At 50.6% G+C, this 18,733-nt stretch overlaps 1 protein-coding gene across 7 annotated transcripts in view; it reads left to right on the top strand.

The window, feature by feature from the left end:
- Positions 1-2,791: 2,791 nt before the first annotated feature.
- The window catches only part of Tmco4 (transmembrane and coiled-coil domains 4), an 82,946-nt gene continuing 67,004 nt past the window's right edge, over positions 2,792-18,733 (top strand). Inside the window, exons 1-5 of one of the 7 annotated variants that reach the window (XM_037203130.1) lie at positions 2,798-3,196; positions 6,547-6,684; positions 12,742-12,804; positions 13,002-13,146; positions 17,388-17,565. In XM_037203130.1, coding sequence (XP_037059025.1) covers positions 17,396-17,565 — 170 coding nt within the window. In that variant the 5' untranslated portion in view covers positions 2,798-3,196; positions 6,547-6,684; positions 12,742-12,804; positions 13,002-13,146; positions 17,388-17,395. Of the gene's footprint in view, positions 3,197-6,546; positions 6,685-12,741; positions 12,805-13,001; positions 13,147-16,843; positions 16,935-17,387; positions 17,566-18,733 lie in introns of those variants that run through there. The other 6 variants (XM_037203131.1, XM_037203132.1, XM_028875290.2 and 3 more) reach the window with 6 other exon arrangements.

Genomic DNA, 18,733 nt, shown 5'->3' on the forward strand with positions numbered 1-18,733 from the left:
CTTGTGAAGTTGAAACCATGGTGCTCCCTCTTGCAGAGGAAGACACTGCCATCAGAGAGGTGGATTTTCCTGCTTAGGGTTGCACAGCCAGTCTATGCCAGAGATCTTTGGGGAATTAGCCCTGGGTTTTATCTCAACGTGAGGCCTCCTTTGTCCACAGAACGACCTGGAGACTGATCACCACCTATGGGCTTGGGAGAAATGCCATAGAAAATATGAGACAAACTCCAGGAACCAGAGATTCCGGGAGTCAGAGATCAGCATTTTAGAAGGAAGATTGATAAAAAACGGGATTAGCCTGCTGCCTCCCCCTCCAGCCTTCCCTGCAGGGAACCCCACTTGGGGGGGAACACTGGAGTACAGGCTTGAGGTGCATCCTCATGATCACATGACTACTGTCCTGAGACTTGGCTTGTGACCTAGACCCACAAGCTCCTTGTCGTTTCTGGCCCCCAACCAAGGCATCTTTGGGGTCTCTGGGCAAAGGTAGTCTAGCACTACAGTCTTCCGGCCCTTTGAAGCTGACCTGGTCCCATCTTCTGGAACTTCAAAGCTTGGGGACAAGGGTGCAGCCAAGGCCAGTGCTGTCCTGGAGAGGGCAGAGGAATGAGGCAGTGTGACAGGCGAGTGTGAGTGGAAGGAACCAGCTGAGAGGTCCTGGGCTCAGTGCCGGGCTCTGGCCCATGTTGGAGGAAGTTATGGAATGTATCGGAGCCTTGGTCTGTCCCCTTGATAATGGGAGGGTGGCTCCAGGTTCACCGAGAGACCTTGCCTTAAAAGAAAAGGGTGGAGAATGACAGCAGAATGCTGATGCCCTCCTCTGACCAAAAATGAAGGTGGGGTACACCTCAGGGTACAGCACTGCTTTGAGAGCCTGGGTCCAACCTCCAGTAAAGAAAAGAGAATCCCTGGCATTTGTCCCTAGTCTGATACATTATTTTAATGCCTGCATCTCATATCCTGGTGATACACAGCACGTTTTTAACCAGTCCATGAACACGTGTTAATCATTCTCAGATCGCACCTGGAGAACACCATCTCCTTCAGGTCTCTGTGGAGAAGGTGGTGTGACTCCCTCCGACTCTGAAAGGTCACCCGGCAGAAGAAAACCATCCTTTTTATGGATTCTGGGGGATGGAACCTCTGTCCCACTTTCTTATTCTTGAGACATGGTCTCACTAAATTATCTAGGATGACCTTTAACTCACTCTAAAGCCCAGAAAGACCTTGGGCCTGTGATCCCTCTGCCTTAGTCTTGGCAAATCCTTCCAACAAGTAGCTGTGATTTCAGGCCTTCACCATCAGGCCTGATAATCTGTTTAAACAAAGGCAAATCAGGGCTTAGCTCAGGGTGGCTGCTAACTACACGAAGGACTCGATCTCTGTGTTATTTAGCAAATGTTGTGTTAGAAGGTTTTTTGATTGACAGGATAGTTGCAGAGACAGCAGCGGGTTCTTAGCAAAAATCCATGTGCCCTTTGCCCTGGTTTCCAATCTTAACACTGATACATTTGTCAAGATTTTAAAAAAATCAATATTGGTATGTGGCTATCGACTAAAGCAGAGGCTCCATTGATCAGTTTCCTAATTAATGCCTTTATTGTCCCAAAACCCGCTAGGGGACCACTTTGTACTGAGTGTAACTTATTTTCTAAAATTACTTTCCATATTGATTTCATTTATCTATTGTTATTCCTTCCTCCATTCGCAAAGGAACCTGATTTTTTTTAACTTTTAGAATTACATTTATTTACTTATTTATATTAAGACTGTACTACATCAGCCTATGCTGAAATAGGAACAGCAGTTGTCTCATAACTGAAAGCCTGAGAACCTCTTAGTTGCTCAGGCCGAGGCTGGGTACTTCAGCCTGGAACCCTCTGGCCACTTCTGTCCTGAATTCCTCATAGCCAACAATAGGATCTTTCTAAATTCCGGTTTTTTATGGGCGCGCGGGAGTGGGAGAGAGTGGGACAGGCCACCTCCCTGTGGCTATTGCCTGCCCTTAGTGATTCCCAGAATCTCAGCTGGAACCCCTCTTCCATAACTGATCCTTTTGACCTACAATAACCCGCTAGCTGTTCTTGGTCCTGATTGGCCAATAGGGAGATCAGGTGACGGAGGCTCATGACATTCTAGAGGGGTCCTGAGTCACAGACTCTCTGGGCTGGAATGCTGCGTGTCTGACCTTCCCGCTCGTTGTACTATTCCCACTTCCAGCTCCAACCTACCTTCCAGGAGAAAGAGCAACGGCCTTAGAGTTCATTGCTTAGGTCATGGTGACTCATATTCCAACCCTGACCAGGATGGCCGCCTACTCCCTCGCCTGTAAGACTAGGCGTGATGAAAATCCACAGGTTACCAGGGCAACAAGAGCCATCTTCCAAGTGCTGGGGGCACCGTCCCTGAGGCTTGGGCACAGAGCAGCGAATGAGGCACGGGAGACTCCATTTCTGGGCCTTTTAAGTGCGAGTGTGGGATACACAGATTGTAACTTGGCAAACAGGAAAACGATCAACTTCACAGTTTTAAGTACTATGATTAAAATATTACGGGCCTGAATGCCTGGTGTGCCAATTCATGGCCTTGGAACAGGACCTGGCACATAGTAGGTGCTCAACAAATATTTGTTAAATGGCTAAAGCTGAGTGAGTGGTTAGGGAAGTCTCACAGGAATGGGGTCCCAAAGTGGAGGCCTGGGGGATGTAAGAGCTGCAGGTACCGACTGGCAGGCAGCATTAGAGAAAGTGAAAGAAGAATCGGGAGGCATGAATGTTGCAAACTTCACAGAGCAGTGTATGCAGGAGAGAGGCTGCTTCTGGGACAGGCTCTTTCAATGTGTGGAGGCAGAGTTTGGAAACTTCCCTCTAAGTGTCTGCGCGTAACCCTCTCCTACCAGCCGAGCCCCTGGCGAGCACTTTCTGCAGAGTCCTTCTGCGCCCCGCGTTCTCGCTTCCTGGGGCGCAGATCTGCGGGTCCCTCCCCGAGGCCAGCACCTGGGTGGCGGCTTTTGGTGGCTTAGGTGGCGGTACGCCCGGCCCCGGAAGGTCGGGGCTCTGGGGCTGCGCAGGCGGGACCGGCCGAGGCCGGTGTGGGGCGGCTGGGCCTGGGCGAGGACGGGCGGGGATCGCCGGGGCGGGAGCAGCCGGGCCGCCGGAATCCAAGTCGTCGTCCCCTCGGCCGCTGCCACCTCCAGGTAAGCCTGCCGGGAGCCTGGAGCGCCCCCAGACCGCGGCCGCTGCGCTTTCGGACCCGGAAGTGCACTTAGGACTCGAGCGGGGCGGCAGGAGGGGAAACTGATGCCGGTGAAGCACGCGGGCCAGCACAGCCCAGGGCACCAAACCACTCCCCTAAGGATAAGGAGCTGGGCTGGAAGGTTAGAAAGGGACTTGCCCAAGGTCACTCAGGGTCACTGGACGCCCCCTGCATACTGGGAGCCCCAGGTTCCCGATCCCGCTCTCCATGTCCCTAGACTCAATTCCCAGAGGCCTGGGAAGCCCCTGAGTCCGGGAAAGGTCCGGGCCGGTCCTACTGTGTCCGGGGCGTGGCTTCTCGCCCGGCGGGTATTTACAGAACTGGAGACATTTCCTGCTACTGACTTGTGAGCAGAATTTACAGAGAAAACGGAGGCTGGGGACAGTGGGGTGACTTTGGCTAGGACCAGGCGATCGGAGCAAAGAGGGTAACCAGAGTGAGCTGGCTCCAGAGTTTGACCCAGGGTTAGATTCAAAGTTGGCCTCCTTGATGTCCTTGTCTTTCCCAGGTGTGGCCTGGAGTAGAAGCAGAGCCTGGCTCAGTCTCTAGGTTTGATCCAGAGGCCACTGCTGCCTTGAAGTAGCGGGAACACCAAACCCATGGGGCTTCCCAGGCCTCCATTCATCACTATGTATCTATCGAACACCTACCGTGTGTCAGTGTGTACACTGCTTAGATTCTGAAGACACAGCAGTGAGCAGCCTTCCTCCGGAGTACACTCCAGAGAATGAATCAGCTGGACACTGGGCAGACAAGACCACCGAAATGTTCCCAACTACCCAGATGTGGAGAAAGCAGGGACCCGGGGACCCTTGCTCATAGTTGGAACAGTACTAAACCTTCTGAAGGTCTATGCCTCATTGAAGATGCTTCTTCCAGCCTGAGTTTCCCACTTCCCAAAGGTCTGGGGAATAGGTTTAATGAATCTCCTGGGCCTAACAGATGCCCTCGGTGAACCTAGGAACCTGGCAAAGCCTGCTCCTGCCGCTTCCTCTCTGCGTCGCCTTGGGTGTCTCCTTGGACCTACATTTCCTTATATAACACAAAGGGATCATAATTCCTCCTGGTGCTGAAGATACTGTCGGAATGCTTCGTGAACACAAAAGCACAGTACAGAGGGTCTTCGCCAAGTCAAAAGTAAATTAAATACCAAGCGTGGTGGCGCACGCCTTTAATCCCCGCACTTGGGAGGCAGAGGCAGGCAGATCTCTGTGAGTTTCAGACTGACCTGGTGTACATAGCGAGTTCCAGAACAGCCAGGGCTATGTAGAGACCCTGTCTAAAAGAAAAGGGGGGGGATTAAAATATTTGCTTTGAGTGCTGGGATCAAACACCTCAAGCAAGCAAAGATGGATTTCTTCAGAGGTCTAGTGACTTGATAACCTGTTCTTGCTTTCAGTGGAGAAACCTTAGAAGCAGAGCTGGGGGTGGCTGAGTTCCAGGTGAGGCGGCTGAGGCTCCCTCCGGGGCTGGAAACACAGCGCACACCTCACAGTCTGCATTTCCGGTTTGTGCACTCCTGCAGACTCAGACAGAGTCAGACAGTCGGGTTGTGTTCCTCAGCTCCCTGAGTGGTCCCCAGCAAGCCGTGGCCTCACGGGAACACCTTGGCTTCATTTACAAAATAATCTGTCTGCACACTTGGCAGGGGGCTGGAGCAGAGCGGGGCCATGTCTGGCACCCTTGGAACCATTATAGGCCCAGGCTTCAGTGTGTGGCTGGGAGGACACAATAGAATGATTTAGGTTGCTGTGGCTCTGCCTGTACCTGATACCATGGGACTGGGAAGGCTAGACCAGAGCCTGGGTGGGCAGCTGTGGGACCTGAAGAAGGTCCATTTCATTAGGCAGTTAATAGTCATCTTACGTGCCTTCAGTAGTTTGTGTTTTCTTGGAGGCAAAGTCTCGTGTAGCCCAGGCTGGTCTTGAACTCATTATGTGGCCAAAGACCACCTAGCTCTTCTGGTCATCCTGCCTCCACCTCCTGGGTGCTGGGATAAAACACTCGTGCCCTCACACCTGACTTTGTGATGCTAAAAATAGCACACAGTGCTTCAAGCAGGCATGAATAGCACACAGAATGCTTCAAGAATTCTCCCAACCGAGATCCCTCCTCTCTGAGACACTGCTATGCAGCAGAGATTGGGGGAGCAGAGGAGTGGGGTCCTGGCTCCTTGAACCTGGTACAGCAGGCAGAATTCAATCTGTTCCATTTGACCTCCCCACACTGGCAGCTGGACCTAGGCCATCGTGCCTCTGCCTAAAACCTGCCCGGCTCCCTGTTTTCTTAGGGTAAAGAGCAAACTTCATGTGTCACGGACTCCAAGGTCCTTCCCCTGTGCCTGCTCTAGCTCAGAGTGCCCCCCAACAGTTCCCTGCCTCACCTCTGTGCTGCCCCTTTTCCTGATAAACATCTTGCTCATCAGATTTTTAGCCCAGCCCAGCTCTGTATTCCAAAGGCCCAGGCCACACTAGTCATGGGATCTGTGTGTCAGAGGTTAAGCCCAGGTGGCAGTGAACTCTCATTTCCACCCCACGTGTGCCAGGCAGCGTGTGACTTCTAGGATCTGGTCTGAGGCTGCTTGCTGGGTGTTCAGTAGTGAAAGCCATTGGTAGAAAGAACCTTTTTGAGAAAGCCAAGGACCTTGTTGGATATAAAACTACATTTCCCTTTGCAAGGATATACTGATTTCTCAGCTCTGGAGAGAGGCATTCATCATTCATTCATTCATTCATTCAGCACTGTCTCCGCCAGATGCTATCACAGGGTACCTCCAGGAACATAACCCAGGTGCCACTTTCTAGTTGGAGAGACATCATCTTGATTCACAGCCGATCTCAACCTAATGCTGTGACCCTTTAATAAACTTTTTCATATTGTGGTGACCAATTATTTCATTGCTGCTTCAAAACTGTAATTTTGCTACTGTTAGGAACCATAATGTAAATATCTGATATGTGATTCCTGAGGGAGTCTTGAGCCACAGGTTGAGAACCACTGATCTTGAGCAAACAAATCAAGACGGAAGAGTTACCCAGGGCTGAGGTGATGGGGTCGCAGTGAACCTAGAGCTCTCATGGGACATGGGGGGTGGAATGGACTGACAGAGACACACTGATGCCCTGGGCTTCAGTCACTGACTCCCTGACTCTCCTGGCCAGAGAGGCAGGCACACGGAAGAGGTAGGACCCACAATAGCGCTACAAACCCAGGAAGGCTCACGGCAGAGGAAAAAGTATTCTGGGTTCTCTTTTATTTATGTTTATTTATTTATCTTATTGCATTTTTCAGTTCTTGGAGCCCTAATGTGTGCTAGACAAACACTCTGTCATTGAACTACATCCCAGCCAGAACTTGGAACCTGAAGTCATATGCACCTAGGATTCGTGGTGAGACCGCCGCATGCCAGTGATGTGACCCCCACTTTTGGTGAGCATTGGCTTCATCGTGTCCGGTGGGGATAGGGATAGGGATGGTGTGTTCCTCATAAGGATGCTGTGAAGCAGAAAGGGTCGTGACAGTTTGTCCCAGGGCATCTTAGCAGAATTTGTTAGCATGATTGCTATGTATAAAAGGCCCCACTTGGACATGGGGACACAGACCCCATGGCCATCTGGGGGAAAGAACATTTCACCAAAGGGACAGGGAATGCAAAGGCCATGGTCTCGCAGTGTCTGGGGGACTTGGGGCCAGCAGGACAGTGTGGCAACAACAGAGTGAGGGAGGAGGAAAGAGGCCATAGGACCAGATTGCCTACGGCCCTGTCACCTTCGTCAAGGCCTGGACTGACTGAGAAAGGGCTCTTCCAAGGGTTGGGAGCAGAGGAGTGCATGCAGTGTGACTTCTTTGGGATGGTGCTGTCTTCAGGACACATGATGAATGGCGATAAGCGAAGGCAGAAAGACATGGGAGACTAGTGAGGAGGCTCCTCTGTGCCCCCATGAGAAATGGTGGTGGTGTGTGCCAGGGCCCCAGCAGGGAGAAAGGGAGCAGTGGCTAATGTGGACACAGACCACAAGGGCCTGTCCTGCACGCATCCTCCCTTCCTGTCCCACTCCAGGCTGCTGAAGGGAGGCGATGGTACCTTCCAGGCCCAACATCTCCTCCTTCTGGTGGTAAGGTGGTTGTCCCAGACCCTCTGGGCTCTTCTGTGTCGGAAGTGTTGCTATGGAGATCTCCTAACAAACTTCATTTATCTCTAGCTTCCAGCTAGACTTTGAGGTAGAGGTATAGAGTGATTATTGTGTTGGGGTGAGGGAGAAGCAGGGGAATAGAAGCTTCTTACCTTATGAGTAGGTGTGTGTGTGTGAGAGAGAGAGAGAGAGAGAGACAGACAGACAGACAGACAGACAGACAGACAGAGATCCAGAGAGAGAGTTTGCAATTATACTCTTAAAGGTTTAAGGAGGCTGCTGTGGATCCGTGTTGAAATGGACTTTTGAGATAAATTTTTTCTTGGGGTTTTAGTCTCCAACCCTCCCTAGACACCATAGCCATCTCTCTATTAATTATCTGGTTGTCCTGTAGAATCACCTAAAAATTCACTCATGACCAGAACAAGGAGAGAAAAAATACCACACCTCCTCCTGTTCACACGAGAGCACACACACACACACACACACACACACACACACACACACATTCCTATCATATCTGACCTTGACTTTCACAGACTGCTCCCAGCAAGAGCCACAGCTGGAAAAACAGAAGTTCATTCTTGTGTGGGGTCTTATAAAGAAAGGCCTGGGCCATGCAGTGTTAGGATGACTTAAATGATATTGACCATGCTTGATGGCCTTTTCCATGCTGGCTTTGGGATTTTCTTCTTCCTCTAAGAAGAAATCACACTGCCTTTTTTTGGGTGCCAGTCAGCAAACGCCCACTGGGTGTCCAGCACTGGAGTTGGCTGGGCACAAGGCTACTATTTGTGGAATGCCTGGCTCTCATTCCCACCAGTGACAAAATCACTTGACCAGCATTTTCCTTAGTGGTAGATAATGTGCCTGGTTGGCTAAAAGTCACAATCGTCAATGATAAGAATGAGGTCTTCGAGGATAGCAATGAGGTCTTCCCAAAGCCATCGCTGTCCGTCCTGAGTCTGGGTTCACAGCCTCACTGTGGGTGGGGTGGCTCTCAGGCTGTAAAGGTTGTTCCCCTGGCAGACAATGTTCTTCTAGATCAAACATGGACCTTGCTTGGAGTCCCTGGATGTCTTTACAATACCTGGACATGATCCTCCGGAGACTCTGGGAAATGATGACTGCTCCCACCATCATGACCTCCTGTCCCTGGTGCTGCTGGGAAACCCAGGGTGCACACAGACGCTGGGACCAGCAGATATGGTTTTCTTGTTACAGGAATCCGGTGTTTCTTAGCATCAGTGTCTCCTCACACGCACTTGAGGATCTCAGTTTAACTTTGGGCTGGGTCCTGATCTTAACCCACACCAAGGAGTGGAGGCTCCATGGACCAGTGCACACAGCTCAGGTGGTGCTCCCTCCCCTCCCCCACAGGTGCCACCACACTCCTTAGGAGGGGAGGGGGGCAGCCCAACCATTCACATAACCCAGAGCTGGAACCCCAGGCTCCTTCATCCCTACACTGTAGATGGCTGAGCATCGCCTCTGTCTGTCTGTTTTACTGACCTGTCTGTTGGTCAGGCAATGGAACATTTTGGTGACCTTGGCCCCACTGAATTGCTAAGGCTACATGGAGCTGTCGTTGTGACCTAAAACACCCCCTGCCCACGGAGAAAGTAACAGAACTGTCATTTAATTTATCTTTTTCTAGTCCAGGGAGATGGGTCAGCAGGTATAGGTGCCTTCTGCCAATCTTGAGGGCCTGAGTTTGATCCTGGGGTCCTAAACAGTGGAATGGGAGAACCATCATCCACCGGTCGTCCTCTGACTTCTACATGTGCACTGTGGCACGTGTGCCTACACACACACACACACACACAGAGAGAGAGAGAGAGAGAGAGAGAGAGAGAGAGAGAGAGAGAGAGAGAGAAATTCTAAGTTAATTGATTTATCTCTTTTCATTATAATAATATCAATAAGCTCATGACAGAATATGCTAGAAAAATAGAACCCAGTAACCACTAGTCCCTTGGCCAAGAGAAAATGGTCATGAACATTTCCCTTCAGATCTTTTTACTCTGTAAACATTTTGTAAAACGTAACTAGAGGGCTGAAGAGATAACCCCACTGCTCTTCCAGAGGACCCAAATTCAGTTCCCAGCACCCATATCAGGTTTCTCACAACTATGTGTAACTCCAGCCCTAGAGATGTGATGCCTCTGGACTTCTCAGGCACCCGGACTTGTGTCACATTCCCATATGCAGACATGTCCCCCACATAAAAATAAATAAATAAATGGATGGATGAATAAATGAATAAATAAATAAAATTTTAAAGAATAACTCAAATTGCGTATCTGGTAATATACTAAATTAACCACCTCTCTAGGAAAATCACGATTTGTAGCTTTTGCCAATTCCCATGATGTAAATGCCCTCACTGTCAGTTCTAGGCTAACAGCAGCACTGAGCACAGAGCTGGGAAGAAAACTGATGCTTACGGGCCAGCCTGAGTCAGCTCCACCCCACCCCACCCCATCCCTCCCACCTCCCACCCCCCACCCCACCCCGCGTCTAATGGTTCCATAATTAATTTAATGAGGTTCCCAAAGATTCAAAGGTTTCCGTCAGGATCACTTGGCCCTGCTGCTTGGAGCCTATGGCAGCTCAGGGCATCATGGTGGGATGTGGGGGGAGGAAATCTGTTCACCCCACAGTAGCCAAGAAGCAGAGAGTTAGGAAATGGTGGAGCCGGTAGACCCCAGTGACGTCACTTCCTTCCCCCTCCTAAAGATTGCCCTGTCACCCCACCTTCACACTCTGCAGCAGACCGGACACCAAGCCCTCTCTCTCCACTTGGACATTTTGGGGGGCGGGTTATAAACTGCAGCAATATTCTAAATTTTAAATGTCTATTTTTTTTCTGATTTTAAAATCAATATTCACCCATTACTAAGAATTCACAAAACACAAACATAAAAGAAAAATAGGAAAATCACCCTGAATTCAGGCTCTATCTCCTTGGAGTAGGCCATGGCCAGCTCCTGTCACAGGTTTCAGTAGCTTCCTTTCTATGTACACACACACACACACACACACACACACACACACACACACGCACGCACGCACGCACGCACGCACGCACGCACTCATGCATGCACACATGCATATGGCACCTTCTAGAAATTTCAAAGGAGTTTATGGTAGAAAACAGTAGAAATACACTCACATCCCTGACAGTTTACCTCTTGGGAATGATTTTGGAAAATGCCCTTATGTTTTTTCTCTCTGCATGTTTTTCATGGTGATTAGATTCAATTTAAATTTCCTCAGTTTTAGGGATTCTTGTGCACCAATGAACTATTTAAAACTCAGTTAGCTTTAAGGAGGCAAAAAGTAATATTCCTTGCTGGATGTGTGTGCTGGCTAGTTTTATGTCAACTTGACTCAAGCTGGAGTCATCTGAGAGGAGGGAGCATTCGTTGAGAAAATGCCTCCATAAGATCAGGCTCTGGGCAAGCCTGTAGAGCGTTTTCTTAGTTAGTGATTGATGGGGGAGGGCCCAGCCCATTGTGAGTATGAGCACCCCTGTACTGATGGTTCTGGGTTCTGTAGGAAAGCAGGCTGAGCCAGTAAACAGCTCTCCTCCATGGCCTCTGCATCAACTACTGCCACCAGGTTCCTGCCAAGCTTGAGTTTCTGCCCTACCTGCATTCCATGATGAACAGTGAAATGGAATTGTGAGTGGAATAAACCCTATCCTCTCCAAGTTGCTTTGGTCATGGTGTTTCATCACAGCAACAGAAACATTAACTAAGACAGAAATTGGTACCAGGAGTGGGTCATTGCTGTGACAGACCTGACCACGTTTGGTGGGGGTGGGGATTGTGGAAGGACTTTGGAACTTTGGACTAGAAAAGCCAACAAGTGCTCTAACCTTGGTGAGCTGTTCTAGGGGATCTTGGAAAATAGTATTGGGAGAAATGTAGACAATGAAGGCCTGGCTTCTGAAGTTCCAGAGGGAACTAAAGACTAGATCGCGGGGCAGTGGTGGCACACACCTTTAATCCCAGCACTCGGGTGGCAGAGCTAGGTGGATCTCTGTGAGTTCAAGGCCAGCCTGGTCTACAGCGTGAGATCCAGGACAGGCACCAAAACAACACAGAGAAACTCTGTGTTGGGGGAAAAAAAGACTTGATCAAAGCCATTGCATATTTTGAATTAAGAATCTGTGGTTCTGATCAGCTGGGGCTAAAGAATCAGCTGTGATTAGCAAGAGACCAGAACCACTAAAGTGAAAACCTTTACTTTGCTGGGATAATTGATGCTGGTCAGCTGGAGCTGAGAAATTTTTGGTGACTAAGACCAGACCAGCATCACTGAGGTGAAATCTTCTGGGAAGTGTTTCCTGAGAGTCAGCATACAGAAGCTGTTGTTCAGAGGCAGTCAAAGTTGTACCTTGTGCTGGTAGCTGAACATGGTCATGTATCAAGGTCTCCCAGGGTACTGGTTTTGAAGGCATGCAGGGGTGATGGAGATCAGCTGGGGCGTGGCACTGTGAGAGGCCAGGAGCGGCCATTATTGAAGGTGCAGCCAAAATAGCCGTTGAAGGCCCAAGGTTGAAGGGGTCATGGAGAGAAGTTGAGGTTTCTGCACCATGAAGAGAGCCCAGGAGAGGCTATTGGAATGCAGCCCCAGTTGCTATAGAAATTTCCATCATTTTGGAGATGCCAGTACCATGTTACACAATGACTTTTTAAATAGGAGAAGAAAAAAAAAAGAAAAAGAACACTCCCTGCTTTCAAGGCTTCTAAAGCTACATTAAGGCACAAAAGATAGACAAACAGACCGCCAGACAAAGCAGAGACACACAAAGACACCCAGACATACGGACAGTGATTCCCAATGGCTAGGCATAGTAACTCATGTCTGTAATCTTAGCAGTCAGGAGACCTGGGAGGCAGAGGCAGGTGGATCTCTGTGAGTTCCAGCCTGATCTACATAGTGAGTTCCAGGCCAGTCAGGGCTACATAATGAGTGTCTATCTTATAAAAGTTCTGGATAGCCTACGCAACTTAGTGGTCTCTCTCTCTCCTCTCTCTCTCTCTCTCTCTCTCTCTCTCTCTCTCTCTCTCTCTCTCTCTCTCTCTCTCTCTCTGTGTGTGTGTGTGTGTGTGTGTGTGTGTGTAAGGGAAAGAAAGGGTTGTTCCTCAGTGGTAGAGCTCTTGCCTAGCACATGTTTGAGGCAATGCTCAGACAAATGGACAGACTGGAGTCCAAATTGTTTGACATTCGGGGGTGCCCTGGTTTAGAACCATCCCTGAGTGATCTCATGCACAGCTGAGGTCCAGTTAGGGTGTGGAAAGTTTCCCATCTAACCTCAGCTCATTAACTTGTTCACGAACAGGTGTTTTCTGAGCAGCTGCTCAGCTGGACGCTTCATGGACCCAGCGAGCTGCCGTACAGAGAGGTAATTCCTGCCTGTGGTGACCAGGCTAACCCAGGGACCAAGTGTAGCCCAGCCCAAGGCCCAGGGACATCTGTGAGATGGTCCAAGCTGTGCCTGGCACTTTGAGTGACCACTGCCCGCTGCTGTGCTGGGACAGGCACCTGAGGGAGTCAAGGGCCACAGCCCAGGCTGACTGCCCCTTCTCCCACCTGCTCCAGGTTCCACACCCTCTGGACCCATGGCTGGTTTTTCTCGTTTGGTCTCTAGAGCAATTTGCATATTTCCTTGAAGAACCCTCTGAAGCCGAACAGCCTGTCCTGGAAATTAGAGAAAGGGACGCCCACGTTGGTTCTCCAGAACTGGGTAAGGACCCTGGGGCTTTCCTTTGCTGCATTTCTTTAAAGTCTCTCTCTAGCCTAGAGTCCCCAATGGGGGAGCCATTGCCTGTCTGTCTTGGCACAGTTCCCCTGTGACCCCACCAGACAGCCTGGTGTCTGGCACCTGGTAAATGCCAGTACATGCTTGTTAAATCTTACATGCTGGTTAGTTTGTAGTGGGGATGGACACTTAGGACTGACTTGCACCCCAAGAAACGGCCTCTTTATGTTCTCTACATGCTCCTAGTGGATTCTTTTGACTTCTGTTTCAAAGTGATGTCGAATGTAAAGGAAGTTACAGAACTAACACCGGAAGCTCCTGTGTTCCCTCAACCCCTCCCTGGGTGGCCACTGGCTTTGAACATGAGAAAAGCCTTCCCTGGACCAGTGGGCCCTGCATGGTCACCATGACAACTACCCCTAGTATCTCATGAGTTGGACCGTCCTGCAATGCCCATTTACAGAGCCCTGGCTTCCCTGGAGAATCTCTTTGATTCTTCAAAATCCTGTTTCTCTTCTGCCTTGAGGTCTGCCACATGCTGTCCCCTCTGCACACGACATGTCCTTCCGGCCCACCTACCCTATCTAATTTGCTCCTGTTTGTCCTTCAGGTTGCATCCTTGTCTTTGTCTCTTCCAACTCCAGCTTTGTTTTGGCAACCTTTCATCTCTCATATTAGTACAGTGTTTATCCACCCCTATTTTGAGATGGGGTCTCTCTATGTAGCCCTGGCTGTCCTCAAACTCAGAGATCCGCCTGCCTCTGCCTCCCAAGTGCTGGGATTAAAGGCGTGCGCCACCACACCCAGCTCTTTCCTGGCTTCTTTAGTGCACTGGACCTGAGTGAGAGTCTTGATCCCTCCCCTTCTTTTCTTTTTTAAGATTTAAAAATTTTTATTTTATGTGTATGCGTGTGTGCCTGAATATGTGTATGTGTATATGTGTGTGTGTGTGTGTGTGTATACCATGTGTGTGTGTATACCATGTGTGTGCAGGTGCCCACAGAGGTCAGAGGGCACCAGATATCCTAGAGCTGGAATTACAGATGGTTGTGTGCCACCATGGCCATGCTGGGATCCAAATCTGGATCCTCGGCAAGAGCAGCAAGGGCTCTTAACCACTGAGCCATCCCCTTCTCTCTTTGTAACTTTGACCAGTTACGTGACTATTGTGTCACGGTGTGTCTGTGTGTTACCATCTGGCTCCCAGCAGGAAGGAAGCCTCTCCATTCTGCAGCAAGTGTGTTGGATGCCTGCAGTGTTCTAAGCCAGAGAAAGCTAATGGGGACAGCAAGGGCACCGTCTTACATTCTGTGTGTGTCTGCACAGGCGAGCCAATCTGGGAAAACACACTCTTTGGTTATTAATAAGCTTTATTAAGGTAGAGCAGGGTGCTGGAAGAGAGGGGCAAAGACGCTTTGAGGTGGTCAGTGAAGGCTTTCCAGAGGATGTGACATTCAGGCTGAGGCCAGATGTGATGGCGGGGGTGGGGGGGGTGGGGGGTGGGGGGAGGGTTTCCAGGCAGGGGCAGGGCAAGTGAGTTCTAGGACAGCCAAGGCTACACAGAATAACTGAGTCTCAGAAAACAAAACAAAACATTTATTGCTTTTAATTATGTTTTAAAAACTAATGCATTATTGGTTGTGGACAGATGAGTGCTATATATGTATATATATATTATATATATCTCAGCTGGATAAGAACAAATCTATGGGCTGAGGACAGTGTGGGGTTGGCTATTAAATTCAGAAGTTCTCAAAATCATGACCATTATTTCAAACAGAGGCAGTGGCCCAGAGCTTAGCCTGGCTTCTCTCAGTCTGCCACTTGGTAGCTGTGTGACCCAGGCCCATGGCTCCTCCTCCGAGGCTGCTGAGAATGTGCAAACTGTACATTATGGCCCTTTTTACTATCTGGAGTTAGAAGCCCAGCCTCAGCACCCAGGGACAGGCAGCTTAGACTTCAAGATTAGGTCTGTATATCCCAGGATGGCCTCCAGCTGTATATAGCCTGGGGTGACCTTAAACTTAGGATCCTCCTACCTCTGCCTTCCAAGTGCTGTGATTCCGGGTGTGTATCCCACACCTGATGTATGCGGCACTGGGGATGGACCCAGGGCCAAGTACATGCAGGGCAAGTACTCAGCTATATTCCCAGCCCAGTATTAGTTTTTATTGTTTGTTATACCCATGCTGTGTTCCAGGCACCAGAGAAACATCTGTGTCTTTGATGGGTGTCCTGGGCATTCTTTTTTTGAGTTGGAGTCTCACTGTATAGCCCTGGCTAGCCTAGATCAGGCTGGCCTGGAACTCAGAGATCTGCCTACCTCTGCCTCCCAAGCACAGTGATGAGAGGCATGTGCCACCACACCCGGAGGCATCCATTTCTTTAACAAGTAATTTGTAGTGTGAGCCCTGGACCCAGCTCTGGTCACACGTGGGCTCTGTTGGTGACTGAGGAGTGGCTTTCCTGGGCAGCTACACAGTCATCTTTCAGTGAAGAACATCTAAGTATGGTGAGGTGGAATTGCCAGGGTCTCCTCTCCGTCAGGTGGAGGGGACTGGAGGTCCGTGAGGGTCTGAACATGTGTTCTTATTCCAGGTCTTGAATGTTTGGGGTGCATCCTCCCCTGGATCTTTCCTCCTGCTCCTCGCTTGGGTGCCTGGCTGGGTTTGGCTCGCCCCCTTCTCTTCCCTGCTGTTCTGTGCCTCCCTTCTCCCCAAGGACTGAGGGAGAACGTCCCTCTCTACCTCTCCACCTTCGCTCATCCAGATGAAGTACACACTAAGCTCATGGATCTGAAGTACACACCTCATGATTGTTGATCATATTTACACACTTGTAACCACCACCCGGGTCCAGATAGGGCACATTTTCATCACCCAGAAGCTTCCACACGTCCTTTGGAGACACTGTTTCTGTCTTCTGTCACTGTTTGCTGTTTCTTACCTATGTGTCCACATCCTGTCCTCGAGACCCAGCCACATGCAGGGTATGTATGGCTTTCTGCTACCTGTGTCTTGTCTGGGGATGTGTCACTGTTGTGATGGTTTCCTCCAGGGTTCATTCTTTTTCATTACTAGGTAGTGTTCCATGGTCATGTGACTCAATCTACACCCTCTGCTGTGGGTGTCATTTAGGCTGCTTTCAGTTTGGGACTATGGTCACTTCTTGGTGTCATGTGGGGATAGGTTGTAGAACCACTCACAGACACCCCAAATGTGGTGATGCTCAAGTCCCCTTGTCCAAAGCAGCGTAGCATTCATGCGTAAGCTACACAACTTCCAAAGAGGACTTTGAGTCATCTCTAAATAGCATATGTATATAGTTGTCACTCTGCGGGGGGGGGGGGGGGGGGGATATGACGACAGGGGACATCCGTGTGTGTGTGTGTGTGTGTGTGTGTGTGTGTGTGTCCCAGTGCAGAACCAGCTATCCCATGTGTGTGTGTGTGTGTCCCAGTGCAGAACCAGCTATCCCGTGTGTGTGTGTATGTGTGTGTGTGTGTGTGTTATAGTATATGTGTATGTGTATTCCTGTGTGTGCACATGCGAATGCTTGCATGTGGAAGCCAGAGGTCGACCTCAAGTGTTTCTCTCAATCCCTCTCCACCTTATTCTTTTGAGACAATCTCTCTCTCTCTCTCTCTCTCTCTCTCTCTCTCTCTCACTGAGCCTGGACCTCAGCAGCTCAGAGTTAGGATGGTTGGCCAGAGAACGACCTGCCTGACTCTGTGCCTGTCCTCTACGGCGGAGGCTGGCCTCAGACTCACAAAGGTATGCCTGCCTTGGTCTCTCAAACGCCGGAATTAAAGATGTGCACCCGGCCCCCCACCCCAGCCTGTACATGAACAGAGCTGATCATAGTGGCCTAGCTGGTAATCCCAGCACGGGACGTGGGTGCAGAAAAAGCACGAGTTCGAGGTCATCTTCAGCTATGTGGCAAGTTTGAGGGCAGCCTGGGCCGCACGAGACCCAACTCAAAACAAAGCCAGGTACTAAACAGAAATTCATCATTTTAGTGACACGAGTATGTTAGTCTCTTCTCTTCCGGTTGTTGTTTTGTGGTCTCACTGTGTAGCCGAGGCTGACTGGGAACTCGCAGTCCCCCTGCCTCAGCCCCGCCAGTGCTGGGATACCAGGCAAGCACCACCACAGTTTGACTTTTGTGTCCCTTCTGGTAACCTCTACCTCCCCCTGGAAGCTGCTCACTGGGATTCTCTCTTGCAGGGCTGGGAATGGCCACATGTAACAGGCCGCCCCCAAGGCAGCCTCTGGCCGCAGAGCCGGCAGCAGAAGGGGAGTCTCCACAGCCCCTGGGCCGAGAGCTGACAGAAGCCAACCGCTTCGCCTATGCCGCCCTCTGTGGCATCTCTTTGTCACAGCTGTTTCCAGAACCTGAGCAAAGGTGAGCTTCTCTGTCTCTCAGAGGAAAGAAAGCCCAGGCTTCTCCAGGGAGGTGACCCCCAAAAGCCAGTTAGCTGCCAAGCCCCACAGTCAACCACAAGCCTCAGGGCACATCCTGGCCTCCAGAAACCATAGTCTCCGAGGGGGTTGAGATGCCCCTTGTTCAGTTATTGCTCATGTATGCTGTCTCCAAGCATCTTTGGGGCTCCTGCTGGGTGCCAGGCACAATTTTTAGATCATGGATGGCATTGTGTGTATGATAAATGAGACAGACCCCATTCCTCCCCTCAGGTAGGTCACTGTCCGTAGAAGACAAGAGATGTATTCATTCATAAAATGTGTGTTTACTGAGCACTGACCACATGCTGGGCACAGTGCCAGCCTTGTAGATGAAACTGAAAGGCGTGAGACCTGGCTCCTGGGCCATCTTGGTGCTTATTCCTGGGGTCACCCCCACCCCCGCAGATGTGATGGTGGCAAGCAGAGACGAGAAGGGGGGCTTCATGAGGGGAAGGAATGCTAGGTGCGTGCATGTGTCCGTGCCTTTGATGTCCGCCCCTGCTGCTGCCTACCAGGTGTGGGCTTCAGTCATGCGTTTGGTGGCAGTGTAGTGGGATGGTTAGGAGCCCGCACTTCAGTCCGCAGGGGTGGGAGTTGAGGCAGAGTTTGGAGGCTGAAAGCGGCGTGGAGGGAGCGTGCAGCAGAGTCCATCTGTTGGCGGTAGGGCAGAGCTGGTATGGGAACCTGCTTAACGTTAGGGTGAGGGAGAAGCAGGGGCCAACCCTGAGGAGGAAAGAGAGCCTAAATGTGAGAGATGTCCCTGTGAAAGGGACCACACAGGCTGATGTTCCCCCAAACACCCAGTGGCCTCCTGAATGTACTGCCTGCCAGCCGGGGGTGGCCTCTGAGTGGCCTCCCTCCACCTGCCCTCACCCCATCAGGGTAATTAGGGCCCGCTGTTCTGCACAGGGCACGAGGCAACTTCCCCCAATTCCCAGTAGATTGCTTCCCAGACCCACCCACCACCCCTGCACTCTGAGCTCCTTGGAAGGCAGAAGTCACCTCAGTCACCTTTGAATCCCAGGACCATCCCACAGTTCAGTGGCGCCCTGGCCTTCAGGGAAGTCCCTGAAGAAAATGACAGCAGCTGCTGCCTTCAGAAGCAAGGG

The sequence above is a fragment of the Peromyscus leucopus genome, chromosome 2, assembly GCF_004664715.2.
Source record: "Peromyscus leucopus breed LL Stock chromosome 2, UCI_PerLeu_2.1, whole genome shotgun sequence".
In the NCBI taxonomy this organism is placed as follows: domain Eukaryota; kingdom Metazoa; phylum Chordata; class Mammalia; order Rodentia; family Cricetidae; genus Peromyscus; species Peromyscus leucopus.